The sequence below is a fragment of the Sinohyriopsis cumingii genome, chromosome 9 (assembly GCF_028554795.1).
Source record: "Sinohyriopsis cumingii isolate HCF-2022 chromosome 9, ASM2855479v2, whole genome shotgun sequence".
NCBI lineage: Eukaryota > Metazoa > Mollusca > Bivalvia > Unionida > Unionidae > Sinohyriopsis > Sinohyriopsis cumingii.
The window spans coordinates 77,218,796-77,236,917 of NC_142969.1; the positions used below are offsets into that span (position 1 = coordinate 77,218,796).

At 36.0% G+C, this 18,122-nt stretch overlaps 1 protein-coding gene across 1 annotated transcript in view; it reads left to right on the forward strand.

Moving 5' to 3' along the window:
• LOC149792060 (neurexin-4-like) overlaps nt 1-17,441 on the forward strand; it is a 30,165-nt gene extending 12,724 nt beyond the window's left edge. The window contains exons 8-11 of the mRNA XM_089970558.1: nt 3,200-3,293; nt 5,565-5,687; nt 11,017-11,166; nt 13,506-17,441. Coding sequence (XP_089826684.1) covers nt 3,200-3,293; nt 5,565-5,687; nt 11,017-11,166; nt 13,506-13,696 — 558 coding nt within the window. The 3' untranslated portion in view covers nt 13,697-17,441. The remainder of the gene's footprint in view (nt 1-3,199; nt 3,294-5,564; nt 5,688-11,016; nt 11,167-13,505) is intronic.
• Nucleotides 17,442-18,122: the final 681 nt, after the last annotated feature.

Below are 18,122 nucleotides of genomic sequence, written 5' to 3' on the forward strand. Positions count from 1 at the left end.
AAAATTTAAAGTTTGTATTAATAGCAGTAATATATTACCTGTCCAGTGTTGCACAATGAGTTCAGGATCACAATTTTCCCTCAAACTTTTATTTTATATCCCTGGTGCTCTTTTTCGTTGGGAGAAAGGATTTGCATTCACGCTAGCTAGTGTCGGAGCTGCTGTAGGAGATAAAAACTGTACGATGGCAATGAGTCCATTTTAAAATGGTGTATCTGGCAATGAAAATGGGATTTTGGTAATTGGTTAAGCTGCAGTGTAAAGTTGCTGCCATTTCCACTTCCCTTTTGAGATGCATTTTGATGACATGGTACCACAACTACAATGTGTGTACATACAAACAACATGGTCTTTGGGCTTCTTATGGCAGTGGCAACCTGTAATTGAATTCTGACTGCTGAAGCTAGAGTCTGTAAGCTCATTCGGATTTTCTGTTCTGAATTTTTGCTGTTTGCAGTCCATTTAGTTCTTCATGTATAAATGTATAAGTTTGTGATTAATAAATCACAAACTTAATCTTCACTAAAGTACCATCAGGTATAAGACTTTGCAAGCTTACATTGGTACACGCCACAAATTAATATTTCATAAGTCTTCTTAATCAGACCTTGGAAATTCAGGAATTATGGTATTTGAGGCATCAGTCTATTTTCAGGATTTCTCCCATTGTCCGCATGATCACGTTCAACCTTCTGCATGAACTCGTTACTTTTTTAGATAGGTGTGTCATTTTTACCCCCACTGTTAGATGACTTGGTTTGTAGATGTTTTTTATAAGTATGATACCATCCTTCCAGGGTCACTCCATTATTTCATGCTTCAGTAAATTTTGGAATTTTTTGTGTTTAGATTAGTTTCTTGGCCAGGATTGATCGCATAGTTGTGCATCTTTGTATGTAGATGGATTTCAGTGACTGAAATATCCTTTTACCAATATTAGCTCAATGTGATCTATATTTCATGCTTCAAAGACTTTGCATGTACGTTAGTTTCACTGGTAGTATTGGCCACAGGCATGCAACATGTTGTGTAGATGTATCTTGGTGAGTTTAATGTCACCTTACCAAAATTAGATCACCGTGACCTGAATTTTTCCTTCATTAATATATATGTGTTTTGCATTTAGTGCAGATTTTCAGGCAGCATTGGTCACAGGGTTATGCAGCTTGGTATGTAGATGTGTCTTAGTACAATACCACTTTACCAAAATTTGGTCGAGGTTATTAGTATTTAATGCTATTCAACATCCTATTCAAGTTCTGCATTAAGGTCAGTATCTCTGGAATTTTGGGCATCAGAGCAATGCAACTTGGTTTGTAGGTGTATATTTTTGAGAGGAGATTATCTTGCCTGAAGTTGGTAACTGTAGCCTCCATTTCATGATTTGGTGATTTAGTCAAGTTTTACATTTAGGTCAATTTCTTGTGCACATTTCACATCCAGTTATATACAGAAAGGTTTAGTTGGGCAGTCATATTTTTCACACTCCATTTTCTTTGATTCTGTGCATTTTGTTCTTTGATACCTACACTTGGCCCTGTTACTGCCATTGGATAACCCCTTGTGTTCTTTAATATCTACAGTTCACCCATCATCACCACTGCATAGCTGAACATGTTCTTTAAGACCTAAATTAGTCCCTTTTAACCCCATTGCGGGATCCTGGGTGGCCGAGTGGTGTAAGAGGCTCACCTTTACAAATCACTGGCATCTCTTTCCTCACCCTATGTGGGTATGTGAAAATGCTTGCCAGTAGCTTCCCATGGGTCGGTGGTTCTTCCCAGGATGTTCCTGTGTTGTTGCCCATTATATATACATAGCTGCCAACCCTCACGAATTTGGTGTGAATTTCATGACTTTTTCAGCGAATCACGGACTCACGCTGTAAGCCAAAAATTCACGAATTTTCCAATCCTCAATTATTTTAAATCTTTAATAAAATAACCAATTTCCTGTTAAGCGCTAGTCGTGATATTCGCAGTTGCCGAAACGGTCCGGTACTGCTGGTCACGATATTAGTAGATCTACAGGCGATTAGTTCAGTTGACCCAGTAGCAAGCATTTTAGCCTCTTTTAATCTATATGTATAAGAGTAGTTTTCCAAATGCTTTTGAGAGAAACTGGGGCCTAACCAGAAATTTGCTCCACGCATGCATCAAAACACTGATTTGAGTTACCATTTAGCCTCGGATGTAAGATTTTGAAAATGTCTTCACCACTAAGGAAAGAGAAATGTATTACTCAAAAAGTGAAGTTCATTTTGGAATATATCAAAAATTGGCCGTGCATTCTGCCATTAAACATTGATATTCATTCATGCTTTTTGCACTCAGTGTGTCATCGCAGAGATGATGTGAGGAAGAATGTCAGTTGCAAAAAACACGTAGAAGTTGGGGAAAATTAAGAATTCGCAGATTTCAGCTCTGGAATATTTTAAACCATTTGCGGAAGACCTGCAGACTACCAACGCTGAAGCATTATTTGTGAGTTTTCTTGTCGAACACAGTCTACCTTTATCAGCTGGAGACCATGCTAAACATTTGTTCTGACAAATGTTCCCGGACTCGAAAATCGCTTCCAAATTTTCCTGTGGAAGAACCAAAAATGATGCAGCTCCTGTGCATTACTCACAGCAACAGAGACAGCGAAAGAGTATTTTCTTTAGTGAGGAAAAGTAAGACAGACTTTAGGGCCTCCTTAGCTGCAGAAAATTTGTCAGCAATTTTAGTCCCCAAGATCAACCAGCAGGCAATAAGTCGAACTGTTTAGAAAACAAATTTACGATCAAGCAGTTGAGAAAGTTCAAGTCTGCCACAGTATCATGTCTTGATAAATAAATATTTCTGCATATATGTAGTGTTTTATTTTTATTTTGCGAATTTGATATAGTGTAGTATTGACGGTCGGAGTGGTCAGAGTGGATGGAGTTATTGTCATGGTATTTTTCACGAATTCGTGTCCAAATTCACGATTTTTTATCCCTATTTACACTAACTGTGAGCCTGGATGGTTGGCAGCTATGTATATACTGGCCACCATGTATAGCCTATCATGTGCTGAAAAATGGCATTAAACCCAGAATGGCAGCAACAAAAGCTACACCTCAGTTGTATAGCCCTTCACATGCTTTTTAGAACTTTTCAAGATTGATTTTAACAGGCTTGGTTGTCTTTTCAATTTGCATCTCTCTGCCTTCCAGGTTGATAACTATGCACCAGCTGTTGGGCTACTTGGAGATCGTCTTTCAGACAGCATCCTTAACAATCCCAAATATCTCTTTGTTGGAAATAATGGTAAGTGGAAAATTAACATTTCACAGTATAAAGTATTTTTGCTTCCCTTTGGCATATCATTAAATTTGATTTATAGGAAGTACTGATATTAGACAGTTGTCTGTTTTTTAATGCTATCATTAACTTAAACACATTCTGTTAGTTACTCTATGATGCAATCTGAAATAATGAATGCCTTTGCATGTGGACTAGTTACAGACCTGCCAACCCTCACTATTTTGGCATGAATTGTATAATCTATGATTAGAACAGATTTTACAAATACTCTTGAAGAAAACCTGGGGCCCAACTGACTTTTTTATTGGCACATGTACATACTCATAACAACTGTAAAATATTTTTTTTTCAACAAACACTAAATTAAGAGAGCTTTTTCAAGTGTTGGAATTTGTTAGATATTGAACGATTAGCATTCATCATAACTTTGCTTGAATTCATATTATCCCATGCCTGCGCCAACACTAATCATTAATCATTCGACATTTCATCTTACGGATTATTACTATTTCATAAATAAGCTACACAACAGTTAAAACATTTTCATCTCCATGGATAAAAGATATGCATTCCACAAAAAGTAAAATATAGATTGGAGAACACCAAATATTTGCCTTGCATTTAGCCATCAGACATCAATGGACATTATGCTTTTCATGCAGTAGTATGCCATGAAGTTTAGAATTGGGAATGTGCACAGAGGCTCATATCGTTGGTTACAATATACCTGTCATACATGTACTATATAATAATATTACTGTACATGTATGACAGATAAATTGTAAGCAACAATAGAAGTCCCAGTGGGCATGTGGAAGAACGATGTGAAAAAGCACACAGCTTGCAAAAAGCACATAGATATAGAAACAATGAAGAGCACCCAGTAGATTTCAGCTCTGGAGAAATTTAAACCACCTACTGAAGATCTGCAAGCTACCATTGATGAAGAATTGTTTGTGAGTTTCCTTGTTGAACATAACCAACCTGCCTTTCTCAGTTGGAAATCTGCAACAGTGACAGTGAAAGAGTATTTCCTATTGTAAGCAAAAATAAGACAAACTTTTGTCTCTTTAGGTGCCAGAAATGTGCACCAATTTTAGTCATCAAGATTAAACAGCAGGCAAGAAACCTGAACTGTTTTAAAACCAATTTACCATTGCCCAATTGAGGAAGTTCAAGACTGCCACAGTATCAAATCATGACAAATAGTGTGAAGTTTGTGTATATCAATAAATTTGGCTTCAAATAAATTTGTATTTGTAATCAGAGTAAACGATATGGTTTTGTTTTATTTTTGGATTTTCATATAATGCAGTACTGACCATCCATGTGAATCGAGCTAATGTCATGGTATAATTTTTCACTAACAGTGTTTAGAATTCACTAATTTTTATCCCTCTTTTCACTGATTGTGAGTCTGGAGGGTTGTCAGCTCTGTAGTTGTACCTAGCAGTTGATCTTTAGGTTTGATGTTATATAAATACCAGTTTATCTTTTTTAGCATCATTTGCACAGACCCACTGTTTATTTTGCGTGTTATTTATGTATGATTATCAATTAATTGAACTGCTAATTACCTGTGCCAAATTTCCTAACGAGTGTTGATGGTCAACACTTTAGACCAGCATTTTTTAACCTGTGGTTTCACCTCTGAGGAACTTCTTCATGTTCCAGTTCTTTAAAATATTTCAAATTAACTCAGATTTATAAACAAGATAAGCATGGATGCAAATTATTTAAGGCAACTTCTAAGGAAACGTCCATAATGAATCACATAGCAAATCATAATTTCTATCCATTATGTGAGATCTTTGGATTGGCTATGTTACATCTTTAGAATTGTTTTAAAAAAATTCCATTCTTTTCTAAATTTTCATTGAGGGCTGTTCCATTTAAACATTCATGGTATCCAGAGAAGGCAGTTTTTTTAAACTATATGCCATGGTAGTTCAATTTTAAAGAGTTCATATTAAAATGACAAGAAAATTCTAAATTTCATCTATTGGCGAGTACCCCACTTTAAAAGTGCCTTCCCTGGGTCCCGTGTATGTTTTAATTGAACAGCCCTGATAAAATAGATATACATGGAATATTAGTCATAAAATGATATTTTTTGTTGTAGACATGCTGATTATAGTATTAGCTTTTATTACAAAGGATGTATGGTTTCCATGGAGAGGCATTTAAATTGCCATGCATTATCAGTTCTGTATCACTGAAGTCTAGTTAGCTTTATATTGAACATCAAAAATACTTTTATGTATCTATTTTCAGATACGGAGAACAATGCCCGTGGATTTGAAGGTTGTTTGTTCCGATTACAGATAGACAATATTTATCCCCTGAAGAGGGCTTTCCAGGACCCCAGGCCAAAATATGTATCCCTCATTCCTGATGGTGAGTCATCGCCAGATAATTTGTTTGCTACTACCTTAGTCATTTAAATATTTAGCTATTTTCCATTTGTTCCTGTTTTATTAAAGTGCTATACATTGCTATCAATGTTCATATATCCACCTTGTTGGTTGGAAAGTTGGTTTCTGCATTAAAAAATCTTGTCTAGGACTCCACCATTATGAATCATACCTGGTATTGAGCTTCATATGATAAAGACCACTGTCAAGCCAATTTTCTGTCTTTACTGTCAACATTTTCCCAAGTAATGGACTCGTTTTTCTCATTCAAAATGCTCCATCACTGCTATATCTTGTACATTTGCATGTAGTTCAGATGGAGCAAGGTACTAACCTTAATGTAGCTAGGAAGGTACTACCCTCAATGTAGCTAGCAAGGTACTACCCTCAATGTAGCTAGCAAGGTGCTACCCTCGATGTAGCTAGGAATGTACTACCCTTAATGTAACTAGCAAGGTACTACCCTTAATGTAGCTAGCAAGGTACTACCCTTAATGTAGCTAGGAAGGTACTACCCTTAATGTAGCTAGGAAGGTACTACCCTTAATGTAGCTAGCAAGGTACTACCCTTAATGTAGCTAGCAAGGTACTACCCTTAATGTAGCTAGCAAGGTACTACCCTTAATACAGCTAGCAATGTAATACCCTCAATGTAGCTAGCAGGGTAGTACCCTTAATGTAGCTAGCAATGTAATACCCTCAATGTAGCTAGGCAGGTACTACCCTTAATGTAGCTAGCAAGGTACTACCCTTAATGTAGCTAGGAAGGTACTACGCTTAATGTAGCTAGCAGGGTAGTACCCTTAATGTAGCTAGCAAGGTACTACCCTCAATGTAGCTAGCAAGATGCTACCCTTAATGTAACTAGCAAGGTACGACCCTTAATGTAGCTAGCAAGGTACTTCCCTTAATGTAGCTAGGAAGGTACTATCCTTAATGTAGCTAGCAATGTAATGCCCTTAATGTAGCCAGCAAGGAACTACCCTTAATGTAGCTAACAAGGTACTACCCTTAATGTAGCTGCTAATTGATCTGCTATCTGATATGTAGTATTCATGTTCATTATATACTAGCTGAGATGTGTCTATGCTAACAGAGCATACCTAGGTCTGCTGGTTGATCGGGGTCTATATTACAGTAGTAGATCTGCATCTAAACTGACAGTACACCTGGAGCTTTTGGTGGATCTACATCTGAGGACAGATGGTAGATCTTGATCTGTGCTGATAGAGTAAACTGCTATTACTGTATTTGATCTGGGTTTATGCTGACCATACATGTACTGGTAGATCTTGGTCTGTGCTGATAGAGTAAACTGCTGTTACTGTTGTTGATCTGGGTTTATGCTGACCATACTTGTAATGGTAATGGTAGATTTGGGTCTTTGCTGATAAAGTAAAGTGTTGTTACTTTAGTTGATCTGGGTTTATGCTGACCATACATGTAATGGTAGATATGGGTCTGTGCTGATAAAGTAAACAGCTGTTACTGTAGTTGATTTGGGTTTATGCTGACCATACATGTAATGGTAGATATGGGTCTGTGCTGATAGAGTAAACAGCTGTTACTGTAGTTGATCTGGGTTTATGCTGACCATACATGTAATGGTAATGGTAGATCTGGGTCTTTGCTGATAAAGTAAACAGCTGTTACTTTAGTTGATCTGGGTTTATGCTGACCATACATGTAATGGTAATGGTAGATCTGGGTCTTTGCTGATAAAGTAAACTGCTGTTACTGTCGTTGATTTGGGTTTATGCTGACCATACATGTAATGGTAGATATGGGTCTGTGCTGATAAAGTAAACAGCTGTTACTGTAGTTGATCTGGGTTTATGCTGACCATACATGTAATGGTAGATATGGGTCTGCTCTGATAAAGTAAACTGCTGTTACTGTCGTTGATTTGGGTTTATGCTGACCATACATGTAATGGTAGATATGGGTCTGTGCTGATAGAGTAAACAGCTGTTACTGTAGTTGATCTGGGTTTATGCTGACCATACGTGTAATGGTAGATATGGGTCTGCTCTGATAAAGTAAACAGCTGTTACTGTAGTTGATCTGGGTGTATGCTGTCCATACATGTAATGGTAGATCTGGGTCTGTGCTGATAGTGAACTGCTGTTACTATACTTGATCTGGGTTTATGCTGACCATACATGTAATGATAGATCTGGGTCTGTCCTGATAGAGTAAACTGTTGTTAGTGTGGTTGATCTGGGTCTATGCTGACCAAACATGTAATGATAGATCTGGGTCTTTGCTGATAGAGTAAACTACTGTTATTGTGGTTGATCTGGGTTGATGCTGACCAAACATGTAATGGTAGATCTGGGTCTGTGCTGATAGAGTAAACTACTGTTACTGTGGTTGATCTGGGTTTATGCTGACCATACATCCAATGGTGAAGCTGGGTTTATGCTGACCATACATGTAATGGTAGATCTGGGTCTGTGCTGATAGAGTGCGCATGGATCTGCAGTTTCAGTTGTAGATCTCCATTTATGATAGAGTACACCTAGACCTGTAATTACACTTGTAGCTCTTCTAGGTCTATGATGACAGAATACACCTAATGGTAGTTGGCCTCATCAGAACTACTTGTCCCAGCGTCGTGATCGCGCAAGCATTATCTGTGCTGAGTTGAACTTTACTACTTACATGTCCCTGGGTCAAATAGATCCATATTTACGCCTTAAGGATATTATTTACCATCTGGCATGTGCCAGTTATGAATTACTTTTGCCTAGTTGTTGTCAATCCAGAACATGTTGCATATGGTGACTCCTTATTGTACACAGGTACCAAATGCATACTTCATACTAAAATGTGCAAGAATGAAAATATTATACTTGGAGTGAAGCCGCCAGGTTAATAACCCTTTTAATACATGACTCCTTGCCCAAATACATGGTTTGCATGCTAAAAATTGAGACATGCCAGTTTCATGTTTAGCCTGTGACTTTTTAATGGTATTTGCATGAGTGACATCTCTGGTTAATTTAGGCACTATTTTAATGTGGAGGATTTTTTTTTTTTAACTGAATGATCATGGATCTTAACAAGTTCAACCATTGATAAGCCATGAACCAAAGATTGCCAACATTGCCATTTTTTCATATGGGCAGATGGTATTATGCTTGAACCAGGTTGATGTTTTTTTCAAGTCTGTGTAGCTTTATTAATTCATTGTCACACAAAACTGAAGACACCTGTGAATGTTTATGTATGTATGTAATTTACTTTCCCAAGAAATATATTTCTAGCTTCCATTAAAAACAAGTGTCATTGCTAATACCTACCAGTTTTCACAAAATGAATGCCATTGTAAATCGATAGTTAAAGCACATAATGTCAGGACAGTGTTTACTTGTAATTTAAATGTGATGATAATGTAAACCTTCCAGTTTTTGGGCCATACAGCATTCTGTCTTCTGACAGCTGCCCTTTAGTAGTTTTGTGACAGTGTGTTAATAAAGTCTTAACAACAGTGTCAAGCACAGGGCAAATGTTACAGTTATTTGACTAAGACAAATTCAGTAAGTTTGACTAATTCTGGTTCTTTACTTTCCACATTAAAAGGTGTGTGAGAGCTTTTTTGTGTGATAGCTTGTTCAGAAGCAAAACACTCCCACATTAAAAGGTGTGTGATAGCTTGTTCAAAAGCAAACCACACATTAAAAGGTGTGTGATCGCTTGTTCAAAAGCAGAACACTTACACATTAAAAGGTGTGATATAGATTGTTAAAAAAGCAGAAAATCTCCACATAAAAAACGTGTGATATTGTTCAAAAGCAAAACATTAAAATGGTGTGTAGTAGCTTGTTGAAAAGCAAAACACTTCCACATTGACCCAGTTTACTTAGATCTGCTGTTACATTGGTAGATCTAGGTCATTGATGACCCAGTATACTTAGATCTGTTGTTACATTGGTAGATCTAGGTCATTGATGACCAATATACTTAGATCTGTTATTACATTGGTAGATCTAGGTCATTGATGACCCAATATACTTAGATATGTTGTTACATTGGTAGATCTGGGTCATTGATGACCAATATACTTAGATCTGTTGTTACATTGGTAGATCTAGGTCATTGATGACCCAGTATACTTAGATCTGTTGTTACATTGGTAGATCTAGGTCATTGATGACCCACTGTACTTAGATCTGCTGTTACATTGGTAGATCTGGGTCATTGATGACCAATATACTTAGATCTGCTGTTACATTGGTAGATCTGGGTCATTGATGACCAATATACTTAGATATGTTGTTACATTGGTAGATCTGGGTCACTGATCACCCAGTATACTTAGATATGTTGTTACATTGGTAGATCTGGGTCACTGATAACCCAGTATACTTAGATCTGTTGTTACATTGATAGATCTGGGTCACTGATCACCCAATATACTTAGATATGTTGTTACATTGGTAGATCTGGGTCATTGATGACCCAATATACTTAGATCTGTTGTTACATTGGTAGATCTGGGTCATTGATGACCCAGTATACTTAGATCTGTTGTTACATTGGTAGATCTAGGTTATTGATGACCCAATATACTTAGATCTGTTGTTACATTGGTAGATCTAGGTCATTGATGACCCAATATACTTAGATCTGTTGTTACATTGGTAGATCTGCTGCTGCAGTGGTAACTTAGCTCTGTGCTGACAAGAGTACACTTAGATTTGCTGTTACAATGGTATATCTACTTTTATATTGAGAGTACACATTAATAGTGGATCTGGGTCTTTGATAAAGTATATGATAACAGAGTACACCTAATTGTGGATCTGTATCTATGAAGATAAACTACACCTAAATTTAGATCTGGTCGGTGCTGACAGTGTAGACGTAACACTAATTTTACAGTGGCAGATCTGGGTCTTTGATGGCAGAAAACAATTAGATATGATGTTACATTGGCTGATCTGAATCTATGAAGACAGAGTAAATGTAATTGTGGGTCAGGGTCTTTGCTGAAATAGTACACCTAATGGTAGATGTGGACCTTTGATATAGTTCTGATAGATCTGTTACACTGGTAAGTCCATGCTGATGGGTATTGGTTTGTTCACAAGAAAATACGGTAGTACATAGACAGCTAAAGACAGATCTCTTAGTGTACAATAAATAATATCAGAAATTGTGCTTTTGAATGAATATTCAAAGAGATCACATTTTCTTCTGACTTTTTTAGAAAGTTCAGTTATTGCCAGGTGTATGTTTATAATAATTTGTTTTGTATTTTGTTCTATGTGCACATAACTGCTATATGATTAACTTATTGTTGACAGGCAAAATTGTTGAGGACATGTGTGGATTTGAGGAGGTCACTCAAGCGCCAGATCCTATTGAAATGCGGCCATATGGACCATCTTACGTCAACATCACCCTTCCTCCACCTTCCGTCAAGAACGAGGAACAAGAGAGGCTGATCATTGGATGTAAGAATATTCAGTTTTGACTAGCTAGTGATGCTCATAATAAAGAGTAAAGCAGTAATTACTGACCTTTACTTTAGCAGTCAGTTTTAGTAATCAGTATTACTCCATTTGATGAAATTTACTGCTTAAGGCATTCATCAGTATTACACTACGAAAAAATTGTCTTGATTCATTAATATTGTGAATTAAGTTACTTTTATGATACCAGTTCGAATGGATTTCATAATTGCTACAGACCATGAATCTAAATGTCTAGTGAACAATATTGTTGAGATAGCAGTATCCATTACCAGATCATGAATCTAAATGTCTTGTAAACAACATTGCCTAGATAACAGTATCCATCACCAGACCATGAATCCAAAGTCAAAGCAGCCAGTATGCAATTCTTATTTCTCAAGAATATCAGAGTGTTTCAGCACTCGACAGTTAAAACAAGTGATAGTCTTTTCTTGAATTCCTGGAAATTCTTTTTGGACTGTAGAGCATCAGTTACCTTGTTGCACACCCACCACCACTCCGAGCAGGTGGGGTGGTGCTAATGAATAATGACTTAAGGACTTGAACACATTTTATGCTGGCCAAACTTCTCATGGCTAATCCAGAACTAAATGCCACTAAATACTGAAGGCATGTTTCCAAAGACTACCTGTCCCTATTCATATTTGAGTTGATCTTGTAATGTAAAAGGTTTACAAGTCTCGATTACTTCCAGCACCCATATTTAATATAGAGTAAGTGCACCATGTAATTGATCTATCACCAGAGCAGTCAATAACCAGGTCCAATTCATTAACATTGTATATTCATGAAAAATCTAAATAATATATATTGACACCTACCCGGTGTGAATTAGTAATTTTGCTCATACTGACAATTTCATGAGAAATGGTTGAAAAGTGTTGAAGTTTTGATGATTGGAATTTGTTGGTTTTATATATATATATATATATATATATATATATATATATATAGAGATATAGTGGCAGTCGGATATTTAATGAACATTAGGCATGAAAGTCTGTTAATCTGCCAGTGTGCCTGTAAATCTTCAAACATTTGCCAGCAATGGTTTTGCCTAATGGTCCATTGATATCAACAGTTTTTTTGCGTGGTGGTCCATTGATATCAGCAATGGTTTTGCTTGGTGGTCCATTGATATCAGCAAGGATTTTGCTTGGTGGTCCATTGATATCAGCAAGGAGTTTGCTTGGTGATCCATTGATATCAGAATTTTGAGTGGTATATGGTGGTAGTTTACGAAACAGCCCTCTGTCTTCAGAAACGTTTTCATTTTGGCATTTACAGAAAGATAAGTATATAATTAAACCTCATTTCTGTTTAGAAAATCAATTAGCAGTTAATGAAGTTTAATGAAATTAATTATAAAATTGCTTAATTTGACTATCTTGTCTTTTTATTGAGCCCTGATAAAAGTTAGTAAAGCCTAACAGTCCTTTTTCCATTGCCTGTGGCATTCTCCTGATTTTATTTGTGATTTTTTTTATAAAGTTTTTTTATATACTTATATTTAATAAACTCCTTCTTTTTATAAGCTAAGATAGTTCATACTGCAAGATGCTCACTTGCTTCTTTTACCTCCAGGTGAGGATCACAGTCCAAGAAAATGTGCATTAGTGTTGCAAGTTCTTTGTCATTTTTACTTAACCCCTAATAGATTCTTATATTTTATTGACGAAGCTACCACAGTTTGTTTCTATGATACATGCTCACATTATTCTACAGCCTTGTAGTTAAGGTCACAGTCATCAAAAGAATTTTTATGTTCAAGATATTGGCTTATATTACCCAAATCCCGTGATGGATTTTGATTGGGATGACTCGTTACGAAGCTTGTCTAATTCATTATTAGACACATGCACTTGCCCCTTTACCCATGGGGCCAAGGTGATAGAGAAAACTGTGTCAACATTTTGTTTAGTGATTTTTCCTTTTTTAATATTTCTTGATTTCATTGATTTTCTTCAGCTTTGGATGAATCATTATGAAACTAAGACCATTCTGTAATTTACTTGCTGAACCTTTTGACATTGGGATCAGGTAACACACTTTACAGTAATGCCTTGATCTGGGTTTGGCAAGCAGGGCCTAGCCTTGTGTTTGCTAGATTCAAGAAGGTGATGCATATTTTCAGTATACCAGTTGATACCGGTCCTCTTATTGCTGCATACTTTGACAAACATATTGATATACCAAAATTTGATCACCAAAATCAACCTTACAGTTTTGTCCAAAAAGTGGTGATATTTTGTGAGCTTCTGCTTCTTAACAACATTTCAAAGGCATTAAAATGACGATATATTCTTCCCATTTTTCAGTGTCAGTGGCTTTTGCTTTTCTTATCATCGTCATCCTGGCAGTCATATTCTTCATCTACTTCCGCCAAAAGGGTGACTATGAGACACGCGAGGCCAAGGGCATGGAGAATGCCGATAATCCAGACACAGCTGTAGTTTTCTGTCAGACTGGCGTGCCTGACATTCCAAAGAGACAAGAATGGTTTATGTAGAATCTCCAGACCCTGGCACAACAGGGAATTCAAAGACTGTAGCTGAATTTGTAAAGTACCAGATACTCTGAAACATTGTGAATTATGCAAAAGTTTTTTCATGCAGTGGAGATAGTCGGAGATTCATTGCTTTGCAATACATGGACTTGAATGCATAATGGAAATTCATTGCTGTGTTTCAATTGCTGTTTATCTCACAAATGGAATGCAATTAATTAGAGAAACTAGTAATTCTGAATGTTCTGCCATATTGGTATATATGAACGGACGTGTAAAGTATGTATATTTTCTTGTAATCAGCATTGTATATAGATGAATTTAATACTACAGTTTCTGTATATAATGCATAATTATTGTACGTTGTCTTGGCAATGTAAGTAATGAGTAATTGTATGAAATGCACAGAAGTACTTAGCATTCTCATATCATCATTTAAGAATTAAAGAAAATGTCCTCCTAATGACTGTTACAAACCTTGCAGTATTTGTTTTGGTAAATAGCTGGGGATCAAATTTGCAAGAAAATTACAGACAATAAATAGAAACATAGGATGTTAAGTTTTGGATGTGAGGTTTGCAACTAGGTTGCAAAATTTTAAATACAGTGTGACCCCACTATAATATAGTAGTTGGGAGCCATAGAACAATCTGTGTTATAAGCAGCTGGGACAGTTAGATGAAGAAAATGGTGCATGTACTCAAAAGGGGGGAGGGGGAATGAATGCGTGCGTAAAAATACGTTCATCACTGGCACAGTTACCATCTTAAATTGATGCATATTAAATGAGAAATACACCTGTAGTGAAAACAGAGATTGCATATATAATATTTTACTTTATTTAGAAAACCATGCATTGGTACATGTATGTGTATAGTGTTTATGTATACATGTCTAATGTATAGCATGAATAGAGTATTAACATTGTACTCAACCACAGATCTTGTCACTTTCAGTGAATCCACAATGCAATTAATTCCATCGAAAATATGTGCATACAGAGATTTAAAATATTCAATAATTTTGTCATAGATCATTGTGTGTCTGAATTCAGTGGATAAAGATAGCACAGTCACATAACAAATGATGAAGCACATTTACTTTGCAGTATGTACTAAGGTCAGTAAAGTTTAATCGGTGCTCTAAAGCCGCCATTGGTAGTATTCATAAGCATAACATTTTTTCAGGCAAAAAGGAAACTTTTGTGGCATGTTGGAAAATGAAACAATCCGTCAGATTTCATTGCTTTTATTTAAGTTTTGTACTGACTTCCTTGAAGAAAGGTTCTTTGCTTTTATTGAAGAATGTAGTTGGCTTTCTTTGCTGAAGGGTGCATATGTTATTTAAGTCACTGCTAAAAGACAGCTTTGGAGAACCAGACAAATACCTTTTTCTTATTGTGGCGGCAACATCAGATGTATAGCATGATTTAGACTGATTTTTTTTTCATTTGCTTAGTACATATTCATAATGATCAATGCTTCAAAGCTAATTGTTTTCTTTGAATTTGCAGAAAACTATTTTATCTGGATACATTTTTAAAAAAAGACGATTTGTCCTTCATTTTGTTAGATTGTAGCAGTTACTGTTCCTCCCAGCCTTAAAAGGTTGGTCATGGTAGCATGACTATTGAGTAGACCAACAAGTAGATCTGCTTTTTTGCTTGTTTTTATTATTGTCCATTTCTGGTAGTGAGTGATGATGCTTTCCAAGCATGCGTCAGAAATTTTAAAAAGGGTCAACAGTCAATACAGACAGTTTTTCTGGTCTGACACAGATTACTACAGAAGGCCTGCATGATCCCTCAATAAACCTTTTACACGTTATTTTTCATAGCTTTAAGAAGAAATAACTGTTTTTTAGAAAATATTTTTTCGTGTACAGAAAAATGCACATATATGAAATTTGGCTAGCCAAGCCATGACTATGTTGTGTCCCAATTCATGTTATAATCTCTATGGTGGGGTCACACTGTATTTTACACCTATCAAATGTTGGCATATTGGATATTTTTTCTCTCTCTCAAAGAATGTCAGGTTGTGATACTGTTATGCATTATGTATCTTTAATGAATGTCCTTTATTCAGCATATCAGAGGAAGTGGGGTTGTGATATTGCTATGTTTTTCATATCTTCAATGAATGTCCTTTATTCAGCATATCAGAGGAAGTGGGGTTGTGATATTGCTATGTTTTTCATATCTTCAATGAATGTCCTTTATTCAGCATATCAGAGGAAGTTGGGTTGTGATACTGTTTTTCAATACATATCATTTAACAAGTCCCTTAATTAAAATGTCAAAGAATTCTGTGCATCTTGGTTTAAGTTTATTTTGCTGATATTGTATGAAGGGTTGCAGATGTCATTCCATAATTGTTGATTTTATACTGTTCATATCAATTTATGTACATTCAATTAAAATAGTATAGTGTAAATCCTTTTATAAGAAAGAATATCCTTTCTTCATGTATTATCTTAAACATATTTGGTTCAGTGTAACTTGCCCAGTAGTTATTAATGTTTTATATCCTAAGAGCTTAACAAACTAAAGAAGGATTTTTTCACCACTTGGGGGGGATTGATGGTATGCCAGTTTTCATGGAATTGCTTTGATCAGGACACTATATGTGAGTGGGGGTCCCATGTGGGCAAGTTTTCTAAGGTACTTGCCTTGACAGATCACCAACATCTTACCACTGTGTGCATAGGTTTGAGCTTCTATTTCAGCCAATATGGGTATGTGAGAAAGCTTGCCAGTAGCTCCCTGTGTGTTGGTGGTTCTTCTTTGAGTATTTCTGTGCTTTTGCCCCACCAGATATACTGGATACCATGTATAGCTATCATGTAGTGAAAAAACAACACTAAACCCACAAAACATGTCAATGCTTCAGATATTCACAAGTTTACATTGTCGCCATTTTTGAGTATAGTCACTTTGTAACCTTTAAATTTAGTATAAGCTGCATAAAATCTGTTTACATTATTGCTTTGTAGGTTTTCTTGGGATAAAACTTTTAAAAGAATTTTTACTAATGTAATATATTGTTAGTATCCGTATTATTGTAGATGGTTAATTACATTCCATGTCCTCATTAACAAGGTTGTGAATCAAATATACATATCTCCTGTAAATAGAATGTTGAACATATCAACGGCTCTCCTGGGGTGTCTTGTGTTCTTTTGTTGTTCCTCAACCTGTTAATAATACTGATCTGTTGGCTTTTCTTCGTCCTCCAAATTAAAATCTGATGTTCATTAAATTGTACCTAAAATTAACTATTTGTTGTCATGGTTGTTAGAAGTAATCACAATATGGTCCCATGAAAATGTGCATGTTTTGTCGTCTCCCAAGTCATCTAGGAGGGCCTTGCATTATATTCAGTTTTTATTTCTATTTGTAACATAGAAGTTTATATTTGAAAATAAATCATTCCTTATTACTAATGTTTAATATTATTAATATATTTGTACACGTATAGAACGTAGCTGAATTTATCTTACAGGCTTTGTGGATTTATCAACCATTTTAGTTTTGACCAAAATAAATGAATCTTTTTAAAGAGTTGATTGTGGCAGTTCACATTGTGCTTACACATACATGACTGTTACATTGATTATGTCTATTTTGGCATTTGGTGGAACAATGTTTTCATTTGACTTTTATATCACTTATTAGTCATGGTATATTTTATCTAAATTTTCACAGAAATTATTTGTACCGTTTTCATAATAAATATACTTTTTTATATTGCTTGTGTCTTGAATGTAGCATTTAAGTCTTGGTTACTGGCTCCTTTTTACTTAGTCTCTGAAAACTTGGCATAACATTTAGGTTGTCCATGAAGCGGGGGAGTGGGCATATGTAGACCGCTTTGGTTAGACCTTTGAGAAAGGTCCATAGACAGCTTTGGGTAATCCATGAGGGGGAGGTGGGAGTAGATGGCTTTGGGTAGTTCAGGGTGGGTTGGGGACATGTAGACAGCTTTGGGTAATCCATTAGGGGGAGGTGGGAGTAGATGGCTTTGGGTAGTTCAGGGTGGGTTGGGGACATGTAGACAGCTTTGGGTTAAAGTTGTTTCAAGCACATGTAGCCCAGTAACCCCATGTCCAATTCACTTCATATTTGGAATATAATATTCTCTTTCCTATATTCTGAACTTTCTCACATGCCAGTGTGATGATGTATTCCATTGTAGAACTCTGATGGGGAATATCTTTTCTCTTTCATCATGTGACTGCTGTCTCTCAATGCATATTGTGCTACATCAATTGAAGTGATGACAATCTGACAAAGAAACTTTTTTTCATTACACTTGAGCATTCTTTAATAATAATCAAGACAAACCTTGATTGTAAACAGTTATCTGAAAATATGCAGTGGTTGATTGGGTTGAAATGATACACCTCAGCTGCACATTGATATGTTACA